The sequence below is a fragment of the Platalea leucorodia genome, assembly GCF_965183815.1.
Source record: "Platalea leucorodia genome assembly, chromosome: 8".
NCBI lineage: Eukaryota > Metazoa > Chordata > Aves > Pelecaniformes > Threskiornithidae > Platalea > Platalea leucorodia.
In genome coordinates, this window is record NC_138830.1 from 10,279,618 (window position 1) to 10,292,237 (window position 12,620).

A 12,620-nucleotide genomic window follows, 5' to 3' on the forward strand; every position below is an offset into this window, starting at 1 on the left:
TTGTGCGGATGCTGGGGACAGGCGGCCATTAATGTGGACAGCAGACAGCGTGGACAAGCCGCAGCCTCTTGGCAGCAGCTCATAAATGGCTGATGCAGCGGGAAGGCTCTGCTGCACCGGCGGCCCTACGTTTCCCTCCCGCCGTGGGCCTGGCGGCCATGGGAGCAGCGTGGGCGGAGGTGGGAGGCACAGACCCCTCATGAACTGGGTGCCTCGGGCCGGCCCCCGCCCCAGCTCCCGATGGTTCGGACGTTCGAGGCCAGGGGCTTCACCTGTCCCTTCATCCTGCACCTGAGCAGCTTTGCGAGGCGGCTCCGGGTGTCTTTGCTGTACAGGCTGCAGATGGGGAGGCTGATGAGGGAGTTGGTCTCGCCCAGCAGGAATAAGGCGTCCTTGAGCGGGCCGGCCAGGTTGCAGGAGCTGCAGGCGGCCTGCACGGTGCCCCCCACCAGGTAGGGGCCCCAGGTGAGGCTGAAGCTGATGAGGACGATGAGCACAGTCCACAGCGCCTTGGAGTGGCGCAGGTGGGTGCAGAGGGACCCTGTCTGGGCACAGGCGTGCCGGAGCCGCGTGTGCTGCACGTAGGCGATGCTGCCCACTGAGACGTGCAGGCGCACCAGCAGGGACGGAGCAAAGATGCCGAAGCAGATCGCGTACAAGTACTCACTCTTGGCTGCGCACAGGAGCCCGCAGTAACCCGTGTAGTGTCGTTGCCTCGCTGGAGGGAGGGCAGGATCAGAGGGAAGCGCCCGAAAAGCAAGGACAGAATCCAGAGGACAACAAGGGAGAGGACCATGGGTGTTTTCTTCCGGAGGGTGAGGTTGCAACCGCAACACTAATAGGAAGTTGCACACTAATAAAAAAAAATTAAATCCAATTTATATCAAATTAGGCTCTGGATAAACATACTATAGTCATTAAGTTCACATTTATTACAGGTTTGGAATTTAAGTCTACCAGTCCAAGACAGATATTACTTGCAAGTTCCCGTTAACAAGCGGCATGATGGCTCTGCTAACGGGACCACAGACGCCATTTGGAAGGGGCTCGTGCCATGCCGCAGCCAGGCAGCCACGCGCGGCGCCTGCCGGCCTCCTCCGCCTGGAGAAACACCCCGTCCCCAGGGGAGCGGCGGTGGAGGGGCTGCTCCTCGCTCTCCCGGGCTCTCACTGGTCTCATCACCGGGGCGTCAAGTGGGGTGCAGGGCCTTCGGAACGGGCAGAAACTGGATGTTCAACGGAATAACTGAGGTTTAGATCCACGCCAAAGCCTGTGATGCAGTCCACTGGGCAAAATTGCACACTAAAATGACCAGAAGTGGCAGGGCATCGGCACACGCACGGCGCCAGCTCCCCTTCGCCTCTCCGTGCCCAGGCGATTCCCGAGCTTTCCCCAGAGCCGGAGCCAGGGACCGTCCCCCCGCGCCACGGGGCCGAGGCAGAGCAGCGTCCCGCAGCCGCACGGCCCAGCTCCGTGAGACACAGGCCTTCGCAGGCTTGGGCACGGCGGCTTGCGTGAAAATCTTTTAACTAGATTCAAAATCTTCTAGATTCTAAATCTTTGGTTTAGAAAGACGAAGATCACACCCGAGAACTTGATTTTGACCTCTTGTGCCATTCCAGTTTTTAGCATGGTTACGTCTCGTTTGTACCAGCGCAAGACGAGGCCTGACGACAGACCTCTGCTGCAAACGGCTTACGTGTAACAGCCCGGTTTTCTACTCTCGCAGGGGGAAACACAAGTCCCATTTTTTCGTCCTTCCCTAGCCTGCACCCAGATCACAGCAACTCCACCACGCTGGTATCATTTACCCTCGGGCTTAACAAGCCAAGATCAACAAGCTTGAGTTTGCCCCTCAGGATGATTATTTAATATCCATTTTGCACAGGGGTGAAATCAATCGAGTGTTCGAATAGGGCTTTTTTAGATCAATGGGTCTTTATACCTTCATTTTAGAATTACAAAGTAGCACTGTGCAGGAGAGAGCAAAAAGCTGCAATTTTAACACCAGGACGGCACCTGGGCATCTGGGCTTCCCGCCGCCCCCCAGCAACGCTGGCTGTCGGGCCCTTCAGCACAAAAGAGACGCGTTTAATAAGAGGATTCAAGGGGGAGAAACCCTCCCAGGACCACCGAGTACACAGAAGCACAGAGGGCCCCGAGAGCCCCGGGCCGAGTATTTCTGGAGGCTGGGAGGCGAGAGAGGGTGAACGCGAGGCAGCGCACGCCGGCCCCGCGGTCCGTCCCCCCGGGCACTGCTGCAGACACGTTCCCAGGCTCTGGACGCCCGTGATCCAGAACGGCCCAGCTGGGCTTAAGCTAGACACTAGCTAACACCCATTTCAGACTAGAGCAAGCTCGCCTGGTTAAAGCACAAATACTGAAGTCATCGGCTGCTGTTCGGCGACTGGTTTATAGGAAGGCTGGCAGGTATCGCTGCCTTTAACGACCATCAAGGTTCTTTATTTCCATTTTATTCTTCAGTGCTCTACGAACAGCAATCACGGGGCTTGGTCCAGCCCATAAAAACAAGTCTGCTCCGCACAGCCTACAACCCAGAGCAATTACAGACACGGCCAAATCACTGCCCAGCCCGTGCCCCCGCGGGGGAAAGCAGAGCGCTCTGCTTCTGGTGCATTTAAAGGGCGTCAGCAATGGTTCTCGCGTACCGAACTCCAACGTACCGACGTACCATCTTCCTCAGACGGAAGCGAAGGGATACTGGGGGCAGCAAACAGAGCGTGGGCAAGTCATCAGTAGGGTGGTAACAGCAACAGCTCATGGAAAATCTTAGCCTAGCAACACATCGGTACATTTGTTTTCTAATTTGGCGGAAGTGTATAATTAATAAGAAACTAAAACTCTATCCACACTAGAAAATTGTGATGAATCTATTTCAGAAGAGAAGGCACGCGTTACCTAGAGACATGATTTCATCACAGAGCCGAAGCAGCCTTGAGGCCATTGCGTGTTTAATGGTTGTGAGGAGCAACACTTTTGTAACAACCGGCATCGACTTTTCTCTCAGCCGGGTGGACAGAGCTGCGGTTACCCGAGCCATTCCTTACATCACTCCCCACAGCCGTGGGGAGGGTCAAAAACAATTCCTGCAAACCGTGACAGCTGCCTTCATCACAGCTCTGCAGACTCCCTTTTCAGCTGATTTGCTGCCCCAACAGAGAACATCTCCCTCAGTCCCCCGTCCAGAGAACTTCGGTAAGAAGGGCCCAGAAGGACTTCAGCTGGTTTTACAAGGGCTGCGGAACCCTGCAGCTCCGAGCAGGGACAAAAAACAGAGCGGGAGGCAGAAGAGGAACGGCAGAGTGGAGGCTGCGGCCTGCAGCTCACACCCGCTTGGGAAGCCAAGGTGAGGAAAATTCCCAGCCCCCGCAAGAAAACTGCATTTGAGACTTCACCTTAACCCCGTGAGCTTCCCCCGGTACAACAGCACCTGAACTCTAATCGCGGCTTTGGCAGGCGCACGAAGGGAAAGACAAAGCTCTGCGTGTTCCTTCCAGAACGCGGAGGTTGTCAGGGGCTCAGACAAGACAAACACAAGATGAATGACTTTGGAAAGTAGGCTTTTTATGCATTTTTTCAATTGCAATTCTAACAATATCCATCAGTGACTCAAACAAGGTACTTTACACAGTAAATGAGAACTCTTTATTTAAATTAACTTTCTTAGTTTCTATTTAGGACAGTAGAAAGGCCCAGCTTTTCATCTCTTCAGAATGGTCAAGGAAAAACCTCTTGAGCTGGCCAAAGCAATTGAAAGAGCAGTCGATCTTAATTTTTACTGAAGTCACAAAACAATGTAACTACTCTGCATATAATTTCGTTTATATAATTTAGTATATAATGCACTGTTCAACTCTGCCATATATTTTGAAAAATATACAAACCTGCTTTAACCACATTAGCGATATTTGATAGACAGCTGTCAATTATTTAACAATTTAGGACAATATCAGACATTCCTATAACTTCCATTTTAAACTACAAAAAGAACATAAATTCATATAAAATAGAACAGATTAAACAAACTTTTTTTTCCCAAGGAAAAATTAGATACCAACTCAATCTGCCATTGCGTGAAACATGAATATAAAATAAGTTACAATTAGTAATGCCTGCATTTGTTGAGCTATGAACTGGTCGAATGAAATCTTAAAAAAACTATACAGTATTATTGCACTCCATGAATGTGCAGTATCCGGAAACACGCCAGCACTGAAAGAGGTCTTTCATTAAGTTTTTTTTCAGGAGGCACAACGTGGCTGCGAGAGAAGCATCCAGTCTGTACTAACAGCGTGCTGTCTTCAGTACAGGCCTTCATGGGTCTGAGCCACGCTGCCTTTGGAAATCACCACTTAATGCCTGGAAACGGAGACACAAGCGTTACAGTCGGCAACTACTCCTGCGTTAAACGAGCAAACTGTCTCCAGCACTGTCGGAACAGAGCGCCGAGGCGTCTTCTGTAAACCAGGGAGAACAGTGGGCTATGTACGCTTCGGATTATAGAACCTGAATTACAAGCACTGTCTCCCGGGATGTCACAACTCATGGCAAGAGAGTGCTGTTATTATTATTTTATTCTGGGCGACTGCCTACAAGGATACCATCAGCATGACGTTACATTAGCATGAATTCAAATAAGGAGACGTTAGGACACAAAGTCACTTAAGTCTGACTATCAGACTTCCCTAACCTGTAGTGTTTCTTCCCACATGGAAGGAAATATAACTGAATGGGGTTTTTTTTTTGTTCTTGTTGTTTTTCTAAACTTATGTCCGATTAAATAAAATTCTGCACAAGAACAGTCTTAGCACGCTTTGTAAGCTTGAAAGTGACATCAATCTACTTTGCAACAAAGAACCCTCCAAATCCGTACGCAGAGGATGCTGGGCTTCAGCAAGCCCATCTGAAAAATAGAGGAAACACCAACTTTTTTAATACTAAATAATATTTAAAAAATACAACACAACTTATTTCATGATTAAGATGACTTTTGCTAAATTACTAGGACAAACCAGCCCTAACTGAACAAACAGGACATGCCTACAGGAATCAAAAGTCAACTGCTTCGCTTATTCCTTGCATGAGGGCTTGGAGGGAGCAGTCTCCCTGAATTGCTCTCCCCGCTTCAGGAAGCCGCAGGAGCGTTAGCGGAGGGAGAGATCGATAGGGCAAAGAAGGGGGTTCGAAGTCTGAGCTCTAAAGCAGTGAGAAACAGCGGAGCAAGCCCTGGTTACAGAGCGAGGTTTCCTACAAGGAGTGAGATTGCCTGCAGCGCTTTGATAGAGCTTCGGTTTCTCTGAATGTACACCTCCACGTGCTGAGTTCTTGCTTACGTAAATACAAGTTTGCAGAAGCTGAATCACGTTAAACAGAGCTCCAAAGCAAATCCGTGCAGGTGTCTGAACACAGCCACGTCATTAACTGCTATAGCTGGGACCAACTGATCAGTTTAAGGTGGTGAGACGAGTTGCAAGGTATCAGTTGACAGAAACAGGAGCACAGGGTCTGTCGCTGGAGAGTGGGGTGTCTGTTGGCAAGGTAATGCCAAGGCACCAGCCTCTCAAACCAAAGCATTCTTGTGCCAAAAACCGCACCGCAGCTCATCAACACTTCGCTTAACTGGTCTCCTAAGTCTCAACTGCCAGTTTTTGCACCAAGATAGTCTTGATGTAGCACATCAATGTTCCTACGAAGAATCATAAGCTACATGTTTCGAAAGCCACAAGTGACATAGGAACACGGAACTGGTTTGTCATAAAATACAAAAGCACAGATGTGACCCCTCTGCTCCTAACAGTCAAGGAATATTTGCGAAAGGTTAAAACAGCACAGCACACAGATGGGAGCAAGAAAATGTTCTACTTTCTAAGGCCATGCAATTCAATTAGGTTACAAGTTATAGAGAAATCCTTTGCACACAGACTATTTTAAGGCAATAATGCAGCATGTTTTCTGATCTCTGCATAATACAGTTCACTAACTTAAGGCCTTCTGCACGCAGTAACACGTTTTTTTCTGTCCAAAGGAACACCAGCTTCCAGTTTTGAAACGGGTAGAACAAACCCCAACCCAAAACCTCCCACCAAAACAGTATCTGTAAAACCATCCATGTCAATTTACTGAAAGTCACTAGAGCTGGTTCTCCAGTAACACACTTTTAAATGAACAATTAAGATTACAACGTTCAATCTGCAACACGCGGTCCTTCACATCCGAGTCAACAGACACCTGGTGACTGGAAGAAGACTTACAAGAAGTTTCAGTGCTGATAGATGGGGCTATGATCGATGATGAGGCATTGACTCCATGTGCACATTGAGCTTCATTTCGTTATCAAGAATTTGTACAAGCTGCTGCATGGAAGGGAGGTGGCCAGACTCTAGCTTAGACCACACTGGAACATCTACCACAAAACACATGGAGGGGAGAAAAGCACATTGACAAAGTCAGAAAACACATAGGGCCAGTTTAAACATAAAATTTAAAAGATCTAGGAAGCTATGCATGTTGGTACGATTTTATGTTGAGAGAAATATCTGTATAAACAATTCTTCAAACCTCTGGCTACAGTAGAACCCAGTCCAACTAGGAAAACAGAGTCTAATGCTTCCATTTAGAAGTAGATCACATGGATTTAGAGGTTCAAAATATCCATTGACAGAATGTCTAAAAATAGATGCAGAATGTCTAAAAATAGATGCAGAATGTCTAAAAATAGATGCAGAACAGCATACTGAGTTTTTAAACCACCGCTAAATCTTTGAAACTTGTGGGTCTCATTAGTCTTCATCTCACTTCTGCCTAATGCCTAAGGCTGACCCTCAAAAGTTCTGCTTACCAAGATCTGGCTTGGAAGGTTCCACTCAAAGCAGATGCAACCATTATTTTTTTTCCCTCAGAAATATAAAAGGCAGCACAGTCCATAAACACTTTAGGGTAAACACAACATTTGTTTCTGATGTTGACAAATACTTCCTCCCTCAAATACCCCTCACTGCTACAGCACTTCATGAACCCACACTGAAAAATACAATTGCTGTCATCTATGTAAAACCAAAGCCAGACCAGAACCACTTTGTCCCAAAACATAAACCAGAAACTTACAGAAGTCCAGATGTGACTGTTTACCCCTACAAAGGCTCTGCTGCCAATTCTCACCTGAGATTTAGGACTAGAAGGGCATCGTGTTCAATTACTTTGATGCAATACAGTCAGTCTTTAAAAGGCTCTGCAGTTCATGACTTGACTTAGAAACTACCATATTGAAATTCATTTTGCGCAATCATAAACTGAGATTATAAAGCACAGAGCTAGATTACATACTTGTACCTAGAGCCTGAGAAATTCTGTACTCCATCATAATCTTTAAAATCATAAAATTGTTTGAAGGCAGAAGGTCCAGAGACTCTTAACCTGAAAAATCAGTACTGCTGTCCACTGGTATCAAAAACCTGGGAATAACGATGGATTCAATAGGATTCCAAGGCTAAACGATATTAGGAAACAGGATAGGGAAAGCACCTAATTAACTGGAGAGTACGCTTCCCTGGTTGATCATTTCTTTCTTAATGCACGTCACATACAAAGAAAGAACACGATACAGTCACTCCAAGTGACCAAGCATTCCTCTAAATAAGTTTTTTAGGTAGCTATTTTAAAATATATGTAACTGACATCTGTATAAACTGCTTTATAAGACATCTATGCTTTTCATCATTTATTAGGATATATAATACCTGAAGTTTCAGAATGGATGGCAATTACCACATACCATCACATTTTGAAACACACCACATTTCGTAACATCATCCCTCATTCTCCCAAGAGCACAGCTCTCACAAATCTGTGCGTACACACGCAACACAATGCGATTCCCTTAAACAGAAAGTTCTCTGCTCACCATTCAAAGTTATTTCAAATGCACCTGTTGACATACACTGGTTCTCAATCATGTTGCTCAGGAAGAAGACCATCATACAAGCATAAACCTAGAAGAGAACAGAGAGAATCCCTGATACTTCAGCCATGTGAGCCACAGCTTATTTTATTCACTCTTAATAGGTGCTGGATGTTTACAGGTGTCTTTGAATTCCCCTCTACAATTTATTAAGTAATCTTCCAATCACATAGACATCTTTCTTTCATCTTCTTTTAAAAAACATTGTGCACGTTGCCTTCCCAAGACAGGTATCAATAGTTCTGAAACCACCCGACTCACAATCCTCATTCAAACAAAGTTACACCTTCTCACTCCTTTCCTCCACAAATCCATGCACATCTTAACAGCCGGTCTGCAGAAGTACACGGCTATGTTGGCACTTGTAGGATGACAAGGGAACACAACTGTTCCTGCCTACTGCCTATCATTTTCAGAGCAACACCTCAGATCAAAGAACCACAGGCCTAGACACAAACAGCAAAACCAGTCAAATTGCATTTGTTCACAAGAATTGTCAACCCTCTAGCATTTCTTCAAGCTAATTATCTGGAATTTTCTGTGTGCATTGGTGCCTCGGGATGAAACGATGCAATCTTCAGCAACACAGCATCTCCCTCCATCGCCAGCACCTTTATAATTCCCTTTTCATGCACAAAAGCACATTCACACGGGTCACTGCAATACCAAAGATTTTAGCTTGGGAGACAGCCCCTTAACATGGCAGATCACAGACGTACCGCAGCCAGCCTAGCTCGGTAGTGTGTTTGGCCCATTTAATTAAACAGGATATATTACAGCTTCTGTACATTGAAAGTGACTTGTGACAGAGACCCACTGCACTGGGTAGCTCAGTTTGAGGATCTGTGCACCAATAAAATATATAAAGGTTAATAAACTTATAAATTGCTTTTGTTTAGCAGAATAAATCTGGAATAAAGTTACTATAAATCAGAGTACAACAACAATAATCTGTTAGCATCATCAGTACTGACTCACAGGGATATTCATCCCACAAGGCACAGTCTGTCGTTCCCGAGTATGTTCTGCAAAAACATCCACAAAATTTCAACTTGATTTTTCTAACCACCATCTAATTGCATGCCTAATCTATTAAAAATCTGATGAAAGCAACAACTGCAAAATAGTTACGAGACAAAAGAAAAGGGAAGCTGTAATTTTAACACCGATGATACCGGCTTGAAACTCTACTCTTGAGCCCTAAAATATACAAAAAGTTTTATCATCTTTGTCAGTAACATAAACCTCAGCTGTCCCTCTGCAGCACCATCAGCTTGGAAAGAGAGATGCTGAGAATCAAATCTGGGTCTGTCAAAAACATGAAGCACTACTATTAAAAATAATTATGCTAGTGTAAAATTCTCAAGTACATGTAGTTATAGAAGCCTAAAGGTTCGGTTAAGATTGAGCGTATGAAAGTTAAATCAGTAGGAACTGTGAAGTACTCCCGGAGCACTCTCATGAAGTCATTCTAAAACTGCTTTTTCAAAATAGAAAAAGAAAGTATGCTGTTTACCTTATTTTCTTGGCCCCACTGCCAGATGCTCGGAGCTTGCATGCCAAAGAAAGCAAATGGATCCTTGCCAACGATTATTAAGCCTATTAATACTAGTTTGAAGACAGACAGGAAGGATGCTATGTGCCTATCAAAAGACAACACATAAAAGTGACTTAGAAGGTTCACAGTTACCACTTCACCAGTATATAGCTATAATTCACCTAATTAGAAGAATTTTGACAGTGTACAATCAAGCGTTTCAGAGGAAATAAAAAACTTTTCAAGTAAGTTTATCTCACCGTAAAAAAAACCCACACAAAACAAAAAAGCAACACACATTAACAAAAACACGCACCCTCAGAAGGATACCATTCTTGTACACCATGCATACAGATCTTTTTTTTTTTTCCTAAGCAGACCTCAAATAGAAATTTGCTTTCAACTTATACTTGTCTAAACCAGATAATACATTCAGTTTCTTAAAGAAGTTGTTCCATATTATAGTGACACGTTTAATTGAAAGGCACTATCTCCTTGTAAAGCATTTTCCCAGAAGATGAAGAAAACCCTGCAGTTTTTTCTAGGAATTAAACCTATAGCCAGAGAGCAAATTAACACCGAGGTATTCAATCTTGTAGTATTCTTACCATTGTAATTATTAACAATAATTAGGTCAAGAAGTGGTTCAGAAGTCACCACAGTAACTATGGCATCATTCTGTAGCATGTACGCAATGGTTTAAATAATAGGAAAAACACTATCTTCATTTTATCTTTTTCCAAACTTCTTTGGGCTTCCCCGCCCCTGACCCAAACTGTAGTTAAAGACATTCTGGTAGTCTCTCCGATGAGGTTAGCTCTCCCCTGACTTAGCTGTTAAAAACAAACTTTTCCCTGCTCTGCAACCTTACCCTATTGCAGGATTAAGTGCGTAAGCCTAAGCAACAAATGTGAATTCATGTCCGGATACATCATGAAGAAAAGCCGAAAAAATTCACTGTAAAAAAATGTTAATTATATAATTTACTTTAGATTGGAACACAACAGACCTCATCATACAGATATCCAGATGGTAATGTTTGTATGGATAACTAAGGTCGCTATCTGGAAGAGAGAATATAACTGAGCTTGTATGCAATCATAATGGAAAGAAACCCTTATGTTTCCATTTTCAATATTATTTAAGTGCAAATGCACACGTTCACCACTCACCATGCTGAGCCTACATATTGGAAAAAAGACAGTTAGTACTGCTAGTCATTTGCTTACCTATATATAGGTTGAGGAAGGTAGTTCTCCCCTTCAATTCGGATGTCTGGGTACCGCTGGCTAATAACCCGCATGTACTCCTCAAACACCCGCCTGTAGCCTCAGGAGACACTGAATGCAGACAGGGATTGTCACTGAAACTGGAGCGCTGTATGTTAAAGTCACTGCTAAACTGGTAACACCAGTACTCGCACTGTTTATAATCCGTCCAGTTTAAAATAAAACTAAAATTCTCCATGCCAAAGAAGGAAACTGATCTGCAGCTAAGTTACACATCAAAAATCCTGACAGCTGGCTAGGCACTTGGATTTGTTTTCACATACTAGCACAGACACAATGTTTTGGTAAAGTCCACCGAGCAAGGAATTGCTAGTTTCCCCCGTAAGAAGCTGTTAAGTTAGAAAGTCAGTGTAAGTATTACCTTGCTGTGTGTCCAAAAGAAAAAAAAAGTTTCACACAATGCAGTTTTAGTTCCTCACTAGTTAAATTTAACTCTTTCTGGGACTGCCCACAGACAGGTAACATCGCTCCCAGTTATTTCTGTGTACGGATGACCAGATTAACTACAGAAGAGTTAAGTATTACAGAGCTGTACTTTGGCTCACATTTCTACCAGCTGCCTCTGTAATAACTGAAATAAAAATTATCCGGCTTACTGCAAAAGAAATTAAGCAAAGTACTGCCTACGAGCACGCCTTTTGCGCTGCTTCGCAGACCCGCATGACACAACCCGGCCCAGACCCTGCTCGGGGAACGGCAGCGAATATTCTCGCTCCTCCCCGGAGCAGCGGCGGGTCCCTCCGTCCCCCTCCCCGGCCCAGGGAGCTCCGGCGGCGGCTGCAGCTCTGCCCGCCCTCCGAGCGCCGCGAAAACACGGTGACGGGCGCTGAAGGTTTCGCCTCCCCCCCCCCCCCCCCCCCCCGGCTACATCTGCTAGAACTACCGCACCCCTCCCTGCTCGGTTTTGCTCTGAGCAGCTGACACCGTCGATAATATTATTAGGATGACATAAACAAAAAGCCTTCGTTACAGTCTTTGCTAAAATATCAATTCCTCCTAAGCGTAATCCTAAGTCAGTGGCACACCGTATATTAAAAAAGCCTGAAAAGAGCGGTTTTACCGCGGGTAGCCATTTTTTCAGTCATGTTTTCAGGCGCTGCCCGGCAGCCCGCACCCTCCCGGGGCGCGGGGCAGCCCGCGGCCGGGCGGGCCCTGCGGCCCCGCTCCCTATTGCCGCCGCCGCCGCCACCACCGCCTCGCCCGCGGAGCCGGGCCGGCCCCGGACACCCCCCACGCCCCAGGCGGGGCGGGCCGGCCTCGGCAGCTCGCCCGGGCGCTGCCCCGCCGGCACAAGGACGAGAGAAGCGAGCCGAGCCGACCCCGTCCCGCCCCGGCCGCCGCGTCCCGCCGCCGCAGCGCTGAGGGAAGGATGGGGAGGGAGGAGGGGTAGGCCTGGCCGGCGCCGCCATCTTGCCGGGCGCTCTCACCAGATCTGAAACTTGAGCAGCGGCCCGGTGGCGTAGGCCATGCGCAGCTTCTTGGCCGGCAGGCCGCCCTGCTCCGCCGAGCCGCCGCCCGGCCCCGCCGCCAGCGCCAGCAGCAGCAGCAGCCCCGCCGCCCGCATGTCGCCTCCTCCGCCGCCGCCGCCGCCGCCCCCGCCCGCAGCCGCCGCGGAAACGCGCGAGCCGCCGCACCAAGGTCACGCGAGCGTCGCCCCGCTCCGCGCAGGCGCCGGCGACCACGTGACGCTCACGAGGCCCCGCCCCGCCCGCGGCGCCTCAGTGCCGCTTTAGTCAGAATTTAGTACTTAAAAGCGCCCCGTTTTTTAATTCCATAAACAAGGAGGCAGCCCGTTTGCGTTAAGCAACAATAAGCG

The 12,620-nt window shown here is 46.9% G+C and overlaps 2 protein-coding genes across 3 annotated transcripts; both read right to left on the reverse strand.

Moving 5' to 3' along the window:
* Window positions 1-69: 69 nt before the first annotated feature.
* On the reverse strand, window positions 70-1,961 carry LOC309594536 (glucose-dependent insulinotropic receptor-like). The gene is given in 2 exon segments (XM_082320526.1): window positions 70-704; window positions 707-1,961. Coding segments are annotated over 2 exon segments (597 nt in total). The 5' UTR covers window positions 797-1,961; the 3' UTR covers window positions 70-197.
* Window positions 1,962-2,096: 135 nt separating this feature from the next.
* On the reverse strand, window positions 2,097-12,416 carry SELENOT (selenoprotein T). 2 transcript variants are annotated; one of them, XM_082320527.1, is made up of 6 exons: window positions 12,232-12,410; window positions 10,745-10,855; window positions 9,495-9,621; window positions 7,922-8,009; window positions 6,273-6,424; window positions 3,528-4,380 (listed from the first exon to the last, which is right to left on the reverse strand). In XM_082320527.1, exons 1-5 carry the CDS (start codon window positions 12,366-12,368, stop codon window positions 6,300-6,302), a joined length of 588 nt encoding a protein of 195 aa, XP_082176653.1. In that variant the 5' UTR covers window positions 12,369-12,410; the 3' UTR covers window positions 3,528-4,380; window positions 6,273-6,299. The 2 variants fall into 2 exon arrangements, with proteins under 2 accessions (XP_082176654.1, XP_082176653.1); XM_082320528.1 differs by lacking the exon at window positions 6,273-6,424 and having other exon boundaries at window positions 2,097-4,380; window positions 12,232-12,416.
* Window positions 12,417-12,620: the final 204 nt, after the last annotated feature.